Here is a 21,955-nt window from a genome sequence, read left to right on the forward strand (position 1 = left end):
TATATATATATATAACACTAAGTTATGAAGCTTAATAAGTTGGATTATAATATATAATTAATATTAAAATTATTTAGCAATTTTCTTACAATATGAATGTTATGCTATAAAATTAATTTTCAATATAATTTAAAATTATATATATATAACTTCTCAAACTTCAAGTCCAATTTTATCATTTAATTTTTTAATGTCGATTTTTTTCAAATTTGATGGTTGTCAAATTAGAAAACAAACTCAAACCAGGTGACTTAGCCTACATAAGTAGTCCATTCAACTGTTCTGATAACATTTTCATTGACAAATCTAAATAACTTTGTAATTTACGAAGTTTGTTACTTACCGCTATCGTATCTGCAATAGCATATGCCTCTGTCTCGAATGCGATGGGCTCATGCTTTTCATTCTGATGCATTGATTGCAAGGAGATGTCAAGAGGGACAGAAAATACAATTTCTGTTAGAATTGGTTCTAGTGTACAGCTTAAAAGTGGCAATCCAGTGTAATGCAAGGCAAGCCATTTAGTTTTAATACACCAATCAATCGCAGACCTGTGTTCCCGGTGAGTTTATATAAAAATAAACTGGCTTTGAAGGATTATCATAGTCCAACCACATAAGTTCAGCAATAAGGAGTTCTGTTACTGCAGGGACAATCTGACATGAAAAAAGAAGACAGATAACATTAGACAAATAACTTGCTGCATCAGTCATACTTTACCAACTGTTCTTATCACTTTAAGACCATAAAAGACCAACCTTATAGATAATCAAAATTATATGCACTCTGTTCAGAATTGATACATACAGGCATGCCTAGGTACAATATTCGAGCATCCAAAAGCAGAGAAGGTAAATCAGGTGGAGCAGACCTGAGCCTTCCATATCCTCCTCCCCCTCCCCCGCCTCGGTACATATTCACACTCATACTAAGTCTAGATGGCCCATCCTTCAAGCCTGTCAAACTCCACATGCCAGTACCCTCGCTATAGTGTTTTGCAGATGTTATTGATTCCTGAGAAAGAGGAAATCCAATTTTCATGTAAAGATACATGTATGGCTTATCTATACAATGATTTGAAACAACAAAAATGCATCAGCGAAAACCATCCAAGTGAATGAAACATTTTAAACAAAAAGCAGTGGAGAGTTGAAACCACATGACAATCTCATATGAAAAAGTACACATACAAATTCAGAGCATATCTCCCCACTGCTGTACACGATGACAAGCAAATTGTCTTTTAACATCTTTTTTGGCAAAACATAAAAGGTTGATTAAGAATAAAACTAAAACTTTGTGAAGCAATATATAGTAAAAAACAACCTCAGTAACTCGGTCAGCTTGCCGCTTAATTGGGCTGTCTTCTGTAAGGAACATATCCATTTGTGAAGGATTGAGACCATAAAGAGATTCAGGAATATTTTTGAAATTCTCCATCACTGCATGTGGTTTTCAAGAACAGTCAAATCTTTATTAGAACAATTCTTCAAATCTGTCAAGGAAAAACCTATTACAGATCTAGCTTCCCAAATTTAACATCCAAAAGGGGCATAACAGCCATAGGTCCATCTCTCACTAACAACTAGAAACATGATACAAGTTCATGGCATGGGAAACTTGGAAAGCTAACCTGGCATAATATATGCAAAATAATATTAAGAATAGAAGGAAAAAAAAAAAAAATTCATTTTACTGATAAGAAAATGCACAAGCATGCAAAAATCTAATCCAGCAACTAATCAGACCAAATATATAACTCCAAAAATAAAAAACATGAACTTTTTAATTTTACTTAAACAGTAACATTTAAAATCTGAAAAAAACTGTATTGAAGCTTCAACGTTGTCTAAAATGGACCAATCCTACAGTAGAGGTCGTCGTGAATTAATATAGAAACTATCCGAGAGTCATACAATAGATGTAATTTTTCAAGAGTATTCCCATAAATCTTGGCACTGCTTTAAGAACAAAGTGAAACCCGAGGGAATCTCTAGCATCACATTAAAAAAAACCAATCCATGGGAAGTCCAATTGATAATTGAGACAATCGTCAACAGTGACTAGGTTTGATAGTTAAGTGGGATGGTTTTATTTCGACACGCCCCCTCCAAGAAAAAGAAAACAAGGTTCAAATCCCTCAAAGACACATTTCTCCCTCATGGACCATCTCAGCCATGCAAGTGGGCCATTTTGTTCAGTTGGGGCCAGGTGCAAGCCCTGCAAGACATTGCTGTAATAGATACTCCACCGCCAGGGCATCTAAGCTGAAGGGATTCTTTTACCCACAGAATGGGAAGGACGTGATTGCAGCAGTGATAACTGAAAGCACATTGTCAAGAAAAAAGGGATAAACAAAGCAAGGGACATTGACACCTTGCTAGATTACTGTAACTCTTAATTCCAAAAGCCATATGTCAAACCAAATAAACACTCATTGCAATAATTCAGTAGTTGCATACAATCATCGTTATTTGTGAATAGGTTCCTTATCTTTGAATGGCATTTCCCTATTGTAATTTAAGAATCCATCCCATAACACCTCTCCAAAAAACAATTCATTTTCTCTATTCGCATTTCTACATCTCCTCGTAAATCTCTGTCAGCCTTTCCAAAAGAAGATATTCTTAAGTTATAAATTACTTAATTCACCAATGGATCTCAATTCATACATACATTGTTTCATTCCAAAGATACTATCACTTTTCATATGTTGTTAATACACGCATTTCTATATATCTGTATCGTTTATATCAATCCCCTGACATCATTTTACACATTGAATGCTTTCATATAGTGAGAAGATCACCTCAATTGGAATTCGTATGCAAAAGTTATGCCTCCCACAAGTTGACCTACCTTGTTGACCACCATGGTACTGAGTGAATGCCACGTCAGCACCCCATTAAACACATGTGGGACTAGTCACATGTAGACTTTCAAGAAGATTCTACAAGGTCCAAAACCATAACACTAATTGAGGGTTGAGGCATGCAAAAACCGTAACCCGAACCCTAGACAACTATTACGATATGTTAAATATTGGGTTGCTAGGAAAGGAAGGGGTTTCATTCTCTTGGTATTGTTATTGTTCCATAGTTGAGTAGGGAATTTAGGAGTGGGATGTTGAAGCATAATAGAGAAGGTAGACGATTCTATAGCAATCAACCAGGCCACACCGTACATGGCAAGTCTTTGTACTTGTGATTCATAACTGAGAAAAAAGAACAGAGAATAGGCCTCTCCTTCTAGTTGAGTTTTCTCCCATATTAGGTTTCCCAAGTCACACCTTGTGTTCATCTATATGGATGGTGTGTTCATTTGCTTATTTCTTTCATTTCAGTTGCAGTTATTTCCATAATTTTTACTGCCACACTAGTAATATTAAATCCAAGATCCAAGGAAATAAATTGCATAATAAAGATTCCATAATCTTATAAGATATGTTGTGACAAATCGTTCCAATGGAATATCCATGACAGTTTACAAATCATAAGGATATCATAGAAGTTTTCTTTGTGGTTTTGTGGGAAGTTACAAGATCCAGGAATTGGCTTAAGCAGGAAGTCTCAGAGCCCTAGCCATGGAAAATGAGTGAAGTCATAACCTCGAGATGAGGCAAAGAAAAAAATTTTGAAGGTGTAAGAACATGTCATTGATATCTCTTGCAACATGGGCCTCTTTATAGTGGCTCTTGAGGACAAGTTTAAAACTTTTAGGGAGGTTGGTGGCTCTAACTCAAAAGTTGGAACAAACAAGAAATCGGAAAAAATCATAATAATCGGGAAAAAATCGGTAATAATTGGGGAAAAATCGTTTGGTACAAAAATATTCATTTTTTTTCAATTTTTTTAATATCTAAACTTTTTCCTAATAAACGCGCGCTGCCCAACGGGCCCGTGATTTTTACCGAAAAAATCAGCCAAAAAAAATTCCCGATTTTTACGCCCGATTTAATCGCCATTTTGAAAATATGGCGATAATACGATATTATCGCGATTTTTTGCCAATTTGTGCAACACTGCTCAAAACGTCAGTGAAACTCGGTCAAGAGAGAGAGAGAGAGTTGTCGTCACAGTCTGCAATTTTTTACGGTCAATCTTGAAAGTCAACATTAGTCAAATTGTTCAAAATCCCTCGATTTGTGTGTCCTTCAATGCGGCCTAAAGAAATTGAACTTTTCCACCCAAAAGCACAGTCAAATGAGGTCAACTTCACCCTAGTCAATGCCCCGCAACAGTCCTGCAACTCGGCCCAATCAAAAACAGCCAACTGTCCTTCGCATGTGTGAGAGAAATTCTTCCAATTTGAGTTGTACAAACCAATAGGAATAGGAGAGAGAAGATGTGATGTGAGGTGATGAAGTGCCAAATGAGGTTTGAGGTCTCTTGTATTTATATGAATCGATGAGGGTGAAAAGACACGTCGTTTGGGCTTCATGAGCCTACATGATGTTGAAGCCGACCTTGACAATTTGCACATGTGTGGGCTTTAATTCAAAAATACGCTTCTCCTTGTCCGATTTGATTGATCTTTAGGTTGATTTTGGTTGTCTCGAAAAGAGGAATTCAATGCAATAATTATCTCCATCAAATGAGCTGTCCAAAGTGGAATTTGACCCTAGTTGCATAATTTAACAAGGAGGGTTGACTTAGTGATTAGAGGAGGTCTTTGTCTTGGTCAAAAGGTCTTGGATTGTCTCACTTTGACTTGGTTCTATTATAGAAGAAGAGTTTGACTAGGATTTCCCATATGAGAGGGGTTTTGCCCTGGCTGAATGCCTACATCTTGTGTCTATTTTCCTTGTGATGTTCATGCATTTTTTATTTGGTAATTGGTTGATGAAAGATAACATAATAAAGAAGTAAAGAAGCCAACACAAATCACAAGTAATTATCAAGAAAAGAGGAATCAAAACCCTAACAACTACATACATTGATTTCTCAACATTGTATCATAGTTAAGGACAATAAAAGAAGCATTTTGAAGATCACTATCGTTGGCATAGTTGAAGATACCTCCTCAACAGTTCCTCCATTAAAGGCTCTCTTAACAAGATCTAACAAATGCGAAATTCTGTGAATCAAGTTTCATTATGATACTGGACACAAAACAAATATTGTTTATAAAAGTATGATCTGAAGGTTTTGTGATGCAAGTCCCGAATTTTGTTCTTGTGACATCAAACATTTATATGATGATCCGAGTTATGTCTAGATGATCTAAATATATAATCTGAGACTATGGAAAGAAAAACAAAGTTTATGATCCTATCATATAGCTTGATATGTGGCATGATATTAACCAAACCTATCATCTGAATCTCTTGTAGATCTATGACATCCGAAATATTATGACAGTGGCATCAATTCGTCTGAAATACATTGCATAGATCCGAAGCATATTGCAGAAGGACATTACAGTGATTAGGCCGCAAGCTTGGGCTAAAAGGTCGAAAAAGTGCCAAAAAGCACTCTCGGCATCATTTGTCATCACTTCCAAGAAATCTAAATAGCAAAGATAAAATCGAAGATCCTGTGAAGAAATTCGAAGTTTGGAGTATAAGAATAAGTGTCTTGACATTATATCAAAGATCCGAAAAGTATAAGGCCCTGTGCATATTAATGTAAGGAAGTACAAGTCCTAACTATAGCCTAGAAGGCCACTTCAATCCAGTGAAAAGATCTCCTTAAGATATCAGTATTTGAAAGGTGTATTAGGCCTATTAACAAGGACTCTTTCTGTGGGTGTCAAAAGCCCTAATCAAAGAAACATAGTCACATATCTATATCAATCATTATCAAGGCTTACAACAATTGTTAAGTTATGGTATGTTCTATGCTTATAATAGTTTACTTCTTTTTCTTATTATATTCCACAGATTAGCAATCACATGTACATAAAATAAAGTGCAGATAGAACATTCAACGATCAACAGAAAACAAGCCAAGACAAGAGACACAAGATGTGGCAGCTAGCCAGGGACAAACCCCACAATGTGTGGGGAAACCCTTTGATCAAATCTTCTTTTATCTTCAATAATTCAACAGAGAGAAATAGTACAATAAATCTGATTTATATCAGCAGTAGCAAACCCTAGATCAGCAGCATCAGCATTAGCAGCTTCATCATCAAACTAGGGCAGACGATATCTCACAAACCGACCGTCGGATCGGCTTGATTCCACCACCAAAAGTTGCGGCTTCCAAAGGAGGTTCAGATGAACCTACAGCGCAGTTCAAATGAGGAGATCTTCTAGTCCACGCAGGTCAAACTTCACTTCTGTAGTTGCAGCTTCAGTTTCAGCAGCTTCCTTCAAACTAGGGCAGTCGATATCTTGCAAACCGTCCATCGGATTGACTTGATTCCACCACCAAAAGTTACGGCTTTCAGAGGAGGTTCAGATGAACCTACAACGCAGTTTAGATGAGGAGATCTTCTAGTCCACGCAGGTCAAACTTCACTTCTGCAGTTGCAGCTTTAGTTTCAGCAGCTTCCTTCAAACTAGGGCAGTCGATATCTTGCAAACCGTCCATCAGATTGACTTGATTCCACCACCAAAAGTTGCGACTTTCAGAGGAGGTTCAGATGAACCTACAGTGCAATTCAGATGAGGAGATCTTCTAGTCCACGCAGGTCAAACTTTACTTCTGCAGTTGCAGCTTCAGTTTCAGCAGCTTCCGACTTCACATGTGTGAGGGAGAGACCCTTTTCTGCGCAGTAGAGAAGAGACTCTTTTCTGCGCAATAGAGAAAGAGATATGTGATGAGATGAGTGAGACCAAATGAGGAAAAGCCCTCCTATATTTATACACAACGTTGGTGTTTGAATAGATGCGACTGTTGGGCTTCAGAGCCTACATGAGTAGTAGGTCGGCTTGATAATAATTTCATAATCAAAATAAATTCATATCTCCGTGAATACTTATCGGAATCGGATGATCTTTATATCAATCCTACACCTCTCGACGAGAGGAATCTAATGAACATATTATCAGCCATGAATAAGATGACCGACATGAAGTTTGGCCCTAGTTGCCAATTTTAACACTCCCTCTCAACTAGGGAGAACTTCATCTGCAATCTGTTTGTCAGTCGCTACTATTCATCCATCAAATGCACTGCCCTATACAACCTGACCCTTGCCCTGCTCTGCTCTATTCTGCCTGTTCTGCTTTGTCCTGTTCCGCTCTGCTTTTGTCTGAATTATGAAGAAGAAGAAATGATCGAGGATGTATCATACTGACTCAAAGTCAGTCTCAGAGTATGTACCACTGGTCCCAGACCAGTCTCAACCGACCCGAAGTCGGCATCATAGTATGTACAATTCCTACCACTGGTCCCAGACCAATAATATCCCCCACTGACTCAAAGTCAGTCTCAGAGTGTGTACCACTAGTCCCAGACCAGTCTCAACCGACCCAAAGTCAGTGTCATAGAATGTACCACTCCTACCATCGGTCCCAGACCAGTATCATTGATCCTAGATCAATGGAGGTCATCCTAACGTAGGGAGTACGGTAGATACAACGATGCGTCCATCGGTACTACTATGGTCCCTAACTTCATTTCCCTGCTCATTGATTAGATGAGAGGTACTTCCCATGAGTCCCAGACTACATGGGTAGGATGCCTCGACAGGAGAACTAATCAATCCTGTCCTCACAGGAGAACACATCAATCCTGCCACAATCGACATGGAGAACACATCAATCCAGGCCGCCATGGAGAACACATCAATCCAGGCCTCATAGGAGAACACATCAATCCTGCTACAATCGCCATGGAGAACACATCAATCCTGCTACAATCGCCATGGAGAACACATCAATCCAACCCTCACAGGAGAACACATCAATCCTGCTACAATGTCACCATGGGGTGTACATGTATACCACCAGGGGATAGTGAATCATCCTGTGGTCATACGCTGCTCCAAGAAGTACCCCGCACCCCCCTAGAGCTCCCAGAGCTCAATGCATCATACATGACCCTCATCGGAGGGTCTTTGAACAACTCCAAGTTGTTCTCGAAAAGTCAGAAATTTTACTTTCCCAAGGGGTTTTGTCAGAATGTCGGCGACCTGTTCATCTGTACCGATATGTTGGAGCCTTATAGCTCCCCGTTGCACCATATCTCGAATATAGTGGTATCTAATATCGATATGCTTGGAGCGATCATGATAAACGAATCCCACTCTGGTTGTCACAAAAGATCACGGTGGTATCCAATGTAAATCCAAACAGCTCACTGAAGAGCTTTCGCAACCAAACTGCCTCACAAGAGGCCATGCTAGCAGCAATATACTCTGCTTTGGCGGTGCTCAAGGCCACCGACTTCTGCTTCCTGCTCATCCAGGATATCGAAGCAGATCCCAAGGAGAAACAACACCCGGAAGTGCTCTTACGGTCCTCCACATTGCCTGCCCAATCAACATCTGTGTATCCAAATAGTCTCACATCTCCAGCGGTGTATCTTAACCCATAAGTGATAGTGCCACGAAGATATCTCAACATATTCTTGGCACCAATCCAGTGTATGTGGTGGGGTTCAACCATATGTTGACTCAACGTGTTGACTGCAAAGCATATATCTGGACGGGAATTCACTAAGAACATTAATGCTCCAACGAGTTGCCAATACTCGATGGCATTTCGTAAAATAGGTCCAACAGCACTATCGCTTAAATTCTTGAAGTCAAGCTCCATTGGGGTAGTTATAGGCTTGCAGTCCACCATACCGAATCTTTCCAATATCTTCACCACAGATTTTCCTTGAGATAGGAAAATTTCCCCTGGCTTCTGCCACACTTCAAGTCATAGAAAATAGTGCATCAGTCCTAGGACTTTCATTTCAAATTCAGAAGCCAACTCCCTCTTACATTTGAGAATGAGAGGGTCTGCACCTATTAGAAAGAGGTCATCCACATACAACACCAGTATGAGAGGTTTATCATCTTCAAACTTAAAGTAAAGGTTAGGATCGGCTTCACTCCTAGTGAATCCCAGCTTCATCAAGTAGTTGTTGATCCTCTCATACCATGCTCGGGGTGCTTGCTTCAGCCCATAGAGAGCCTTCTTCAACCTACATACATGAGATTTTCAATCATAAATCTCAAATCCTTCGGGTTGCTCCACGTAGACCTCTTCTTTGATCGAGCCGTGCAAGAACGCAGTCTTGACATCCATCTGATGTAGGTTCCATCCTTGTGAAGCGGCAAGGGCTATGATCGAGCGGATGGTCATATATCTGGCAACAGGTGCAAATATCTCATCATAGTCTATACCTTCCTTCTGGGAGAAACCACGAGCAACAAAACGAACCTTATACTTTTCCGTACTTCCATCTGTTGCATGCTTTATCTTGTAAAGCCATTTGGAAGTAACAACTGTCTTGTCCTGGGGTCTGGGAACTACTTCCCAGACATCATTCTTCATAATAGACTCATATTCTTCGGTCATAGCATCCTTCCATACTTGATGCTTGACGGCATCTGAGAATGATGAAGGCTCATTTTGTATGATCGTGCTCATGATGGTCAGGTATCCCTGATACTTATTAGGTTTCTTACTTTCACGAAAGGTTCCTCGGGGTGCAGCATGTCCTTCAACATCATCAAGTAGCCCCCTAAGCCATGAAGGCCTCTTCCTAGAAGAGGAAGGCTCATGTGGAGGAGGATCAATCGGATCCATAGGTTCTTCTACATCAGGCATTGATTCATCATCCTTTTCTTTCGGTTCCCTGGTGTCGGCTTCTTGAGAGCTCCTCAAAGTCGGATGATTGTCCACCTTGCTGAGAGTCATATCTTCGTCAAAGGTGACATCATGACTAACCACATCTTCCCTTTGACCGGCTACATAGATTCTATAGCCTTTAGTATTTTCACCATAGCCCACGAAAATTCCCTTCTTTCCAGATGCACCCAATTTATTTCTTTTCTCTTTCGGCACATGAAAATATACAGGGCTTCCAAAAATTCTAAAATGAGAAACATCAGGTTTCTTACCGGTGAACTTTTCTTCAGGGGTCTTGGAACCCAATGCTTGATGAGGGCATCGATTTCGTACATATATGGCGGTGTTTGCAGCTTCAGCCCATAGAAACTTCGGAAGTCTTTGATCATGTAGCATGGCCCGGACAGCTTCCATAATCGTGCGGTTCTTCCTTTCCGCCACACCATTCTGTTCAGAAGTATATGGTGTAGTAGTCTCCCTCTTGATGCCAGCCTCTTTACAAAAATCATGGAACTCATTAGATTCATATTCAGTCCCATTACCAGTTCTTAAGATCTTGATCTTCTTTTCGGTTTGATTCTCAATCAGGGCTTTGAAGTGTCGAAACCAAGAGAACACTTCATCCTTCTTTTTCAAGAAGTATATCCAGGTCTTTTGAGAATAGTCATCTGTAAAAGTAAGATAATATGAATATCGTCCCAAGGAGTTCACAGGCATCATACCAAATATGTCTGAGTGAACTAGTTGTAATATATAGAAGGTCTTGCTTTGACTTGAGGGGAATGGTCCCCTTTTGAGCTTTCCTTCGGCACATCCTGGACATACACCTTTCTCTACATGGAATTTGGGCATTCCCATTACCATCTGTCTTACATCGGGTAGAACTTTGTAATGAAGGTGGGCAAACCTCCGATGCCAAAGTTCGAACTAAAGAGTTGTGTCACAAGACATGACACCTAGCGGACTTCCACCGACCTGATATAAAGAATCAACTCGAAACCCAAGAGTGAAAGCATATTTAACATTATTTTTCCATATACGTACCTTGCCATCGCTGAAGGTTACCTTGTAGCCTTTGTCTTCCATTGCCGAGATGGATACCAGGTTCTTTTTGAGATCAGGTACATATAATACATCTTGTAAGTGGATCATATTACCTTGATTCAATTTGAGAGAAACATTGCCTACACATTTCACAGGGTATTTCATGTCATCTCCAAGGACAATTTCCAGGTTAGTTTCTTTCTCTACCAAATTATGGAGGACTTCTTTGTAACCAGTGAAGTGTCTTGAGGCACCACTATCAATGAGCCAAATTCCCATTGAGTCCGAAGGAGCAGAGATATATAGAGCAGCTGGTAGATAATATTCAGCCTGCTTATTGTCAACAGTGTTAGATTCATACCTGGAATTTCTAGCCTTCTTGAATGGTTGCCCTCTTCCTTGATTTCCGGCATTCCTTTTACCTTTGCTATTGAATTTTCCATTCCTTCGAGGGATTTTGATCATCGTTACAGTGAGAGTCCTTTCTATCAAGGCATTCCCTTGCACAGTGACCTACTTTATTGCAAATGTAACATCGTCCTTTTCTTCCACACTTAGGTCCAGCGTTTCTTTTCGATTTAGACCCAGAATTATTTCTTTTCTTAGCATGAGAAGAAAAAGCAGGAGGAGGACCTTTAGGCAAGGACATTTCTTGCTCTTCTACCCTTGTTTCTTCTTGAATGCATCTAGCCATTAATTCCTCGAAACCAGGAATTACATTATTGTTCAAAAGAGTACTCCTGAACACGTACCATTTGGATGGTAATCCTCCAAGAGTCGTGAGTGCCATTTCTCTGTCAGTAATAGTCTCCCCAATAGATAGGAGATCGTTCTTGATCTCGGTGATTCTTAGGAAGTATGCTTGCATACTCTCATCTTTACCCTTCTTGATTTCCCTCAGCTTATTTCTAATAAACAAAACTTGATTTGCATCATTAACTTTAAATAAACTCACCAGTGTATCGTAGATTCCTTGGAGGTGTCCAATTCAGAGATGTACGCCACCAAGTGCTTGTCAATAGAGTCCCGGATGATCTTCTTCACTTTAACTTCTCTGTTCTTCCATTTGTTCCTAGCAGCAGGAGGTGCATTTGATGGAGGCTCAACAATATTGCCTCTCACATGATCCAACACTCCTTGATCCTCAAGGGTTAGATCGATAGACATCTTCCATCCGTGATAGTCAGCTTTCTCACGGAGCTTGTCCTCAGCAAGGAAGAGTGATGAGGACCCCATAGTTCTTTTAGGATAGCCTTGCCAATCTTCTCTTCGGTGATTGCTCTTGCTCTTGCTCGGGCTTTGTCTTCACCTCAGCTCCGATACCATGTTAAGTTATGGTATGTTCTATGCTTATAACAGTTTACTTCTTTTTCTTATTATATTCCACAGATTAGCAATCACATGTACATAAAGTAAAGTGCAGATAGAACATTCAACAATCGACAAAAAACAAGCCAAGACAAGAGATGCAAGATGTGGCGACTAGCCAGGGACAAACCCCACAATGTGTGGGCAAACCCTTTGATCAAATCTTCTTTTATCTTCAATAATTCAGCAGAGAGAAATAGTACAATAAATCTGATTTATATCAGCAGTAGCAAACCCTAGATTAGCAGCATCAGCATTAGCGGCTTCATCATCAAACTAGGGCAGACGATATCTCATAAACTGACCGTTGGATTGTCTTGATTCCACCACCAAAAGTTGCGGCTCCAGAGGGGGTTCAAATGAGCCTACAGCGCAGTTTAGATGAGGAGATCTTCTAGTCCACGCAAGTCAAACTTCACTTCTGCGGTTGCAGCTTCAGTTTCAACAGCTTCCTTCAAACTAGGGCAACCGATCCGTCGGATTGACTTGATTCCACCACCAAAAGTTGTGGCTTTTAGAGGAGGTTCAAATGAACCTACAGCGCAGTTCAAATGAGGAGATCTTCTAGTCCACGTAGGTCAAACTTCACTTCTGCAGTTGCAGTTTCAATTTCAGCAGCTTCCTTCAAACTAGGGCAGTCGATATCCTGCAAACCGTCCGTCGGATTGACTTGATTCCACCACCAAAAGTTGCGGCTTTCAGAAGAGGTTCAGACGAACCTACAACGCAATTCAGATGAGGAGATCTTCTAGTCCACGCAGGTCAAACTTTACTTCTGCAGTTGCAGCTTCAGTTTCAGTAGCTTCCGGCTTCACATGTGTGAGGGAGAGACCCTTTTCTGCGCAGTAGAGAAGAGACTCTTTTCTGCGCAGTAGAGAGAGAGATATGTGATGAGATGAGTGAGACCAAATAAGGAAAAGTCCTCCTATATTTATACACAACGTTGGTGTTTGAATAGATGCGACTGTTGGGCTTCTGAGCCTACATGATTTGTAGGTCGGCTTGATAATAATTTCATAATCAAAATAAATTCATATCTCCATGAATACTTATCGGAATCGAATGATCTTTATATCAATCCTACACCTCTCAACGAGAGGAATCTAATGAACATATTATCAGCCATGAATAAGATGACCCACATGAAGTTTGGCCCTAGTTGCCAATTTTAACAATAATCCTACCATTCATCTAGTAGTGGCACGTTGAAGAGGAGACAAATCTGCAATGTTTGAGAAGTAGTAATAGAAATCTAGTTGAAGATCTGTAACAGCATACCTTAACCAAAAGAAGCAAAAGTCAATCAACTTAAGAAAGAGCATCTTGACTTGGCATCTTTGAAGTTCCTCTTGAAGGCAGCACTAAAGAAGGTACAACTTCATCCTTGGAAAACAGTGACTTGCAAGAAAGGATAAGGTAAGACTGCTATAAGGTACGTATAATATAACATGTTCAGTTATAAGTTTTTGCTATATGTTTTGAGTTTAGGGTTTGCAGTCTTATATTTGTTGAAGATTTTTTATCCAGGACTATAAACTCTAGATAAATATTGAATTATAGTCAATATAAAAACCCTAACCCTAATCTGATTATTCCTTCATAGAATCCTTAGCTCTTGATTTCTAAGGTTTGTAGATAGTCTAGGGTGTATAGCTAATCCTACCAAGGATGAAATTAAGTAAAGTCTAGGGTATGATGTCATTAAGATATCTCAAAATCCCTATATTAACAATCTTGACATCATCCTGGCATATTTTTGCTTGGTAGTACTTGTCAATGAATAATGCAAGTACATAATAAGAAGCATAACATCCCTTGTGCTTTGGTGAGCATGATGAAAGGAAGGAACAAAAAAGACCCTAAAAGATCAATTCTAGAGGGAGCCTTTATTGACAAAAGGAAAAGATTGTCGCTAGATTCAGAGGGAGCCTTTATTGACAAAAGGAAAAGATTGTCGCTAGATTCAGAGGGAGACTTCAAAGGGAAATTTGTAAGAAGCTTTGTTGCAGAAGGAGCTCTTCCAGAGGAAGCCCTACAAGATTTGTGAAAGAAGCTTTGTTGCAGAAGGAGCTCTTCCAGAGGAAGCCCTACAAGATTTGTGAAAGAAGCAACTCAAGGTATGTTTAAGATTATAAGATTTGTAGCAAGTCTTCATCATGAAAGGAGGTACGATCACTTTTGTCTATATTAATGTCTCTCTCATGTCTAGGGTTTTGTTGTAGAATCATGAAGATTCTTATATTGCTACAGTGTTTGATCTCTAGATCAAATCAATACTTGCAATAACTATCATTTGCTCTTTCTTAACTTTGGTAAAACCCTAGCCTTGTGGATTTTTGGGTTTGTTGATGATATCTAGGGCATATGACAAAACCCTAGCTTTTTAGGGTTTGATGATATTATCTAGGGTTTATGATAAAAACCCTAGTAAAATTTGAAATAAGATTCTAGGATTTAAAAGAGAAACCCTAGATGCTTTTGTTATGTTTGAAACCTTAACATGATTTAATTGTTGGATATCTAAGTTTTGATAATAATATCTAAGGTTTGTGACAAAACCCTAGCAAAGGTTGTTGTAAGAGTCTAGGGCATAAAAGTGTAACCCTAGGTGTAAATGCTTTTGTACAATTGAAACCCTAACAAGGTTTAGGTTTTGAATATCTAAGGTTTATTTTCTTGTTTGAAGTTTTGATAACCCTAGATACTCTCATTGTGATAACATGTTAATTTCATGCTCTTGTACATATATATTTGTGGGCACGATTGTACTTGTTAAGTTTTCCAAGCACATAGTTTGCAAGAAGTTGTTACCTCATACTTGATGATGACTTTATGATGATGATGAGCATGATGAAAAGAGGGCATTGCAAGAACCCTGATGACTTTGAAGTTTACATTAATGATTGAATGATGACCTTGTTGCCATATGAAGGAATGAAGTTTTGGAAGGTCAGAGTTCTCCGATGATATGATGATGCAAAAGAAAGAGCCTATGTAGTTGGAAGAATAAAGTTGTTGATCTCCCTAAATTGAAGAGGGAGCTTGGATGAACAAAAGTGTAAATCCGCCATAGTTAAGAGATAGAACATGATCTTGGAAAATATCGATAAGGAAAAGAATCGGAGAATGGTTGAAGCACTACTGATGGTTATTTGTGTTTCATGACGTCATGAACAAGACTTGGTTGTTTTGAGAAATGTTGATGCTGAGTTTGGTGTTGCTTGAGAAGATTGGAAAAGGAAGCTTTTGTCAAGATTTTTTGGATATTATGATGAACTAAGCAGCATCAGAATTATTGAGGACCCCAGAGATTGTGCTAGCATATTGATAATAAGAACCAATATTTTGGAAGTGATTTGGGTCATGAGGCTACAATATGTTCTTATGGATGAACAAGTTGCTGGTATGTTGATCTCTTTCTAAGAAGTTTGCATATTTAAGAAGCATGCTTGGATTGGTGGATATATATGATTTGGTTGAGAGGGAGGGATGAGTACCATAAACTACCCATATGATGGTACTTGGGAGGACATCTTGGCCTGATTGGTGTTGAGGTCTCAGTTATAGTTTGGCCTTGATGATGTCTAGATCTCGGTGTGGGAGGGTATCTTGGTCTTACGGGGCTCTGTTTTAGTGTTTCACCTTGATGATACCTTGGCATGGAGGCCTAGATGGTATCTATATCTAGTTGGAACGATATCAGGGTTGTAGCCTCATGGTACCTATAGTGGCAAGTTGCCTTGATCACGCCTTAGTCCCTATTGGGAGGATACCTTGGCAGTTATGGTATCCCTAGCATTGTGTATGTTGATACCTTCTGTGAAAATGTCAATTTGAGTTCATCCTTGTACCTGTTTGTACAATTATGAATACCTCCCCAGTTAAAAGGCAGTGTTGAAAATGTAACTATGGTCGGTCTTCACAATTGTTAAAATTGGCAACTAGGGCTAAGTTCCACCTTAGGACAGTTCATATGATGGAGATGATTATTGCATTGGATTCCACTTTTCGAGAGGTCCAATTTTGATATAAAGATCATCTCATTCTAACAAGTAGGAGTGGAATCTTGAATTTATTCTCTCTCATGCACAAATTTTCAAGGTCAGACTCAGTCAAATGTGAACTCAAGGAGCCCAATGGATGTGTCTCCACATCCTCAACGAATTGTATAAACAGGAGTGACCTCTCTCCTCATTTGGACATCACTCATCACATCATTTTCATCTCTCTCCTCTCTTGATTGCTTCATACAGCTTGAGGACAGCCTCTCTCTTCTTCGCACATGTGGCAGGAGGCCGAATTTTTCTGGGACAGAATAGGCTGAATTTCAGAGAAATAGACCAGCATTGACCAGGGCTGATTTGACCAAGTTTGACTTCGATCTTCAAGGCAAATTTCCGATTTCTCTAGGTCAAGTTGTTGGGCATTGATTCCAAGGTGTTTTGGGCAAGTTGACTTCAGCGTTGAATTCAGATTTTACTGCAGAAATTACAGCAATGTTTCTCTCTCCTTTGACTGGGTTTTGGGTTGTCTTTGACTCTTCTAGAAGGTCGAATTGCACTGTTGTAGACCAAGCTGCTTGGAAGACGTTTTGGTGTTGGTTTGACCATCATTGACTTTCTGGTTAAGGCTGCAGTTGACTGCTGATTTTGACAAGGTTGTTTTGACTATATATTGGACAAGTAAATTTGATCTATGTACTATATGTACTCTCTCTCTGCTGAAATATTGAATAATAATACGAAGACTTGATCAAAGGGTTTTTCCCTGGCATCGGCCAAATCTTGTGTCCTCTTTTCCTGGCTTGTCTTCTGCACATGTTTTTATGTTCTATCTGCATTTACTATCAATGTGTTTAAGTTAATGTGGTTGCTGATATTGAAAATTGTCATTGGGCTGATAAGGAACATTGAAGTAAATTTTGCTAAAGCATAGAACATACCATTGTTATCTAAAATTAACATGGTATCAGAGCTCAAGTGGAAACAAAGCCCAAGCAAGAGTGAGGAAAAGCAATCACTAAGGGAAGTTGTTGGACAAAAATTTAGAACTAGTCCCAATGAGGACTACATCTTACTTCAAATCCGAGGACAAGCTTAAGGACAAATCCGACTATCATGCATGGAAGATGTCTCTAGATTTGACATTGGAAGAAAATGATGCCATGGACTATGTCAAAGGAAGAGTAGTGGAGCCTCCTTCAAATGTATCTGCAGTTGCACAAACAAAATACAAGAAAGGTGAGGTTAAAGCTAACAAAATTATTGTTGATTCTATTCACAGGCCTTTGATTTCCTATATTTCTGATTTGGAAACATCTAAGGAGATGTATGACAAGCTGGTTGGGATGTTCAATGCAAATCAAGTCCTCTTTCTCAAGAACAAGTTGAAAAACATCAAGATGGATAGAGGAAAATCCATTCAATCCTACTTCATGAGGATTACCGAGATCAAGAATGATCTCCTATCTATTGGAGAAGTCATTGGTGACACGTAGCCCACTCTTATTACACTTGGAGGCCTTACAAGAGAATGGGATGTGTTCAACACTACCATCCTCAACAATGACAGGATTTCAGGGTTTGATGAATTATTGGCTAGATGCACTCAAGAAGAAATAAGGATGATGGAAAAAGACAAGCCCTCAAATGGAAACAATCCTATCGCCTTCTCTGCTCATGCTAAGAGGAAGAACAATGATGGTCTAAGAAGACAAGGTCAAGGGTTCAAGTCGGGATTCAAAGAAGGAAGAAAAGGAAGATGCTTCTATTGCAACAGGTTTGGACATTTTGCTAGAGGGTGTCCTCACAAGAAGGATACTCCAAGAGATTATGACAACCATAACAACAACTACAAGGGCAAGGGCAATGGCAATCAGAGGAACAACAAGTTCAACAACAAAGAAAAGAGGAATGCTCCTAATGCTCGAAATGGAAATGGTCGTCCTCTCAAAATGTCGAGAAACTCCAGGTATGAAAAAGTTAATGTTGGTGAAAAGCAAAAAGAATTTTATCTTATTTTTGCCCTCACCACTGCCTCTCCTCCAAATACATTGGATCATTAATTGATTGATAGTGGTGCCTCAAGGCACTTCACTAGGTACAAAGAGGCTCTCTCCAACTTGATTGAAAAGAAGACAAATATGGAGATTATACTTGGGGATAATGCCACTTATCCCGTGAAAGGAATTGTGACTATTACTCTTCACTTAAATCAAGGTCAAAACCTTCATTTACAAGAAGTGTTGTATGTACCTGATCTGAAAAAGAACCTGGTCTCTATTTTTGCGATGGAAGATAAAGGTTTCAAGGTGACATTCATTGATGGGAAGGTTTGTGTTTGGAAAAGGAACCCAAGAGATGCATTCACTCTTGGATTCAAGGTTGAAAGTCTTTATCAGGTTGGATGAAGTCCGTTGGGAGCAATGACTTGCGATACTTCTCTTCAATCTAAATTATGGCACTGAAGATTTGCTCACCTTCATTACAAAGCCTTACCTGATGTAAGAATGATGGTCATGGGCATCCCTGAATTCAACTTAGATCATGAAGGTGTGTGTCAGGGTTGCGCAGCTGGAAAACATACAAGGGGACCATTTCCCTCAAGTCAAATTCAAACTACCGATATTCTTCAATTGGTCCATTATGATCTATCAGGTATGTTACCCGTGACATCTTTGAGTGGATATTTGTACTATGAAATTTTTTTGGATGACTTCTCTCGCAAAACATGGACCTATTTCTTAAAGAAGAAGGACGAGGTGTTCAAATGGTTTTGCTCTTTCAAAGCCTTGGTCGAGAATCAAACCGAGAAGACGATCAAAATATTAAGGACCGATAATGGGATTGACTATGAGTCAAATGAATTCATTGACTATTGTAGAGAAGCTAGGATTAAGAGGGAGATCACTACTATATATACTCTCGAGCAAAATGGAATTGCCAAAAGAAAGAATCGTACTATCATAGAAGCCACCTGTGTCATGCTCCATGACCAAGGTCTACCGAAATTCTTATGGGGAGAAGCTGCCAACACCGATGTGTATGTTCAAAACAGATGCCCACATCAAACATTGGATTTCAAGACACCCAAAGAAGTTTTCACTAGTAAGAAACCGAATGTTTCTCATTTTAGAATATATTTTCATGTGCCAAAAGAGAAAAGAAACAAGCTAGATGCATGTGGGAAGAAAGGAACGTTTGTGGGCTACCATGAAACTTTGAAGGCATATAGAATCTATGTGCCTGGTCAAAGGGAAGTGGAAATAAGTCATGATGTCACTTTCGATGAAGATTTTGCCCTTAGGAAAGTCTGAGATCTTCCTATCCCTAGGAAGGACAATGATGATGATGATGCAGGAAAGCAGGATGAAGCTCCTACTAATGACCCGATGCCAGAAGTGGAAGGTCCAATGGATCCCATTGATCCACCTCCTAGTGAGCCCTCTACTTCAAGAAAAAGACCTTTGTGGCTCAAAGATACTCTTGAAGATGTTGAGAAACATATTGCACCAAGGGGGACATTTTGTGAAAGCAAGAAGCCGAATAGGTACCAAGGGTACTTAGCTGCCATGAGTACCATTGTACAATCTGAGAAATATACATTTGAAGAAGTCGTGAAACACCAAGTTCGAAAGGATGCAATGAAAGAGGAGTATGAGTCGATCATGAAAAATGATGTCTGGGATGTGGTTCCTAGACCCAAGGACAAGTTAGTGGTCACTTCAAAATGGCTCTACAAGATCAAACAAGGAGTTGATGGAAGTGCTGAAAAGTTCAAGGCCAAATTCGTTGCTCAAGGCTTCTCTCAAAAGGAATGGGTAGACTATGATGAGATATTTGCACCTATTGCTCGATATACCACCATTCATTCGATCATAGCCCTTGTTGCCACACAATGATGGAGCCTTCACCAAATGGATGTCAAAATTGTCTTCTTGCATGGCTCACTTAAGAAGGAAGTCTATGTAGAACAACCCGAGGGGTTCAAAGTTCAAGATCGAAAGACACATGTATGCAAGTTGAAGAAAGCCCTCTATGGGTTGAAGCAGGCCCCCAGGGCTTGGTATGAGAGGATTGATAACTATCTTATGAAGCTAGGATTTACAAGGAGCGATGTTGACCTGAACCTATATTTCAAGGTGGAAAAGGACAGGCTTCTCATTCTGATCCTTTATGTGGATGATCTCTTTCTTACAGGTGATGACCCTCTCATTCATCAATGCAAGAGGGATTTGGCTTCCTTTATTCAAGATGAAGGACCTAGGACTAATGCACTACTTCCTAGGACTGGACGGCTAGCAAAAGCCAGGTGAGATTTTTCCTTTCTCAAGGAAAATACATTGTGAAGCTACTTGAGACTCGAGAGATGTGGGATGATGGACTTGCGAGATGTGGGATGATGGACTGCAAGTCTGTGTCTACTCCAATGGAACTCAACTTCAAGAGGCTATGTGGAAGTGTTGTTGGGCCCAGATTAGTGAACCCTTCTGAGTATCGTCAAATTGTGGGGCCCTAATGTTCTTGGTAAACTCCTGCCCTAACATATGCTTCGTTGTGAACATGTTGATTATGGTCGACCCTCATCACATTCATTAGATAGCTGCTAAGAATCTCTTGAGATATCTCCAAGGCACAATCCACTATGGACTGAGATACACTGCCGGGAATTTGAGGCTTCATGGATATTTTGATGCTGACTGGGTTGGTAGTGTGGTGGATCATAAGAGCATGTCTAAGTGCTGCTTCTCTTTGGGGTCTGCTTCAATATCTTGGATGAGCAAGAAGAGGAAATCGGTTGCTTTAGGCATCGACGAGGCCGAGTACTTTGTTGCGAGTATGGCCTGTTGTGAAGTTGTTTGGTTGAGGAAGCTCTTCAGTGAGCTATTCGAGCATGTGCTAGATACCACTGTGATCTTCTGCGACAACCAGAGTGGGATTCGCCTATCAGAGAATCTCATGGTCCATGACCACTCCAAGCACATTGATATCAAGTACCACTTTATTCGGGATATGGTACAATGAGGAACAATAAGGCTCTAACACATTAGGACGGATGAGCAAGTCACGGACATTCTCACGAAGCCTTTAGGGAAGGTCAAATTCTTAACCTTTCGAGAGAGACTTGGAGTTTTGGAACGACCCTCCTATGAGGGTCTCGTATGAGTTGGACACTGAGCTGCGGGAGCTCCTGGGGGTACTTCTTGGAGCTATGAGCGACCATAAGGTGAGTGGTTCACCTTCCCCTAGTGGTGCGCTAGATACAGGGTGAGCGGTTCACCTTCCCCTGCGATACCCCATGATGGTTGACATGTGTGTAGGGTGAGTGGTTCACCTTCCCCTACGATTGACATATGCATAGGATGAGTGGTTCACCTTCTCCTATGGCATATGAGCAGGATGTGTGGTTCACCTTCTCTTGCTGATGCCCTAGCACACATCCTACCCATGGAGTCTGGAACTCATGAGAAGTACCTCTCATTTGGCCAATAAGTTGGGAAAAGATGGTTAGGGACCATAGCACTACTGATGGACACATCGTGTACTGTCGTACTCCCTAAGACTAGGATGCATGGTGTTCAAAAACTTGATCTGAGATGAAGGACTGACTTTTGCCAGTGGAGAGTGGTATGATCTTGTGACCCACTCTCGATCACTTCTTCATTATTACTTCATGGTTCAGCAAAGCAGAGCAATGAACATAGAGATGGTACATGATGACAGGATGGCATGATGATGACAGATGGATTGACATGTGGAATTCTCCCTAGTTGAAAGGGAGTGTTAAAATTGGCAACTAGGGCCAAATTCC

The 21,955-nt window shown here is 40.0% G+C and overlaps 1 protein-coding gene across 1 annotated transcript in view; it reads right to left on the reverse strand.

Annotated features, from left to right (window-relative positions):
* Positions 1–21,955, reverse strand: part of CLPR1 (CLP protease proteolytic subunit 1) — a 145,454-nt gene that overhangs the window by 80,748 nt on the left and 42,751 nt on the right. Inside the window, exons 2-5 of the mRNA XM_089429871.1 lie at positions 1,327–1,442; positions 808–1,014; positions 552–656; positions 344–406 (exon numbers count right to left, since the gene is read on the reverse strand). Coding sequence (XP_089285997.1) covers positions 344–406; positions 552–656; positions 808–1,014; positions 1,327–1,442 — 491 coding nt within the window. The remainder of the gene's footprint in view (positions 1–343; positions 407–551; positions 657–807; positions 1,015–1,326; positions 1,443–21,955) is intronic.

This window comes from Pinus tabuliformis, chromosome 6 (genome assembly GCF_031772625.1).
Source record: "Pinus tabuliformis cultivar Carrire ecotype Pingquan chromosome 6, CPIR1, whole genome shotgun sequence".
Lineage (NCBI taxonomy): Eukaryota > Viridiplantae > Streptophyta > Pinopsida > Pinales > Pinaceae > Pinus > Pinus tabuliformis.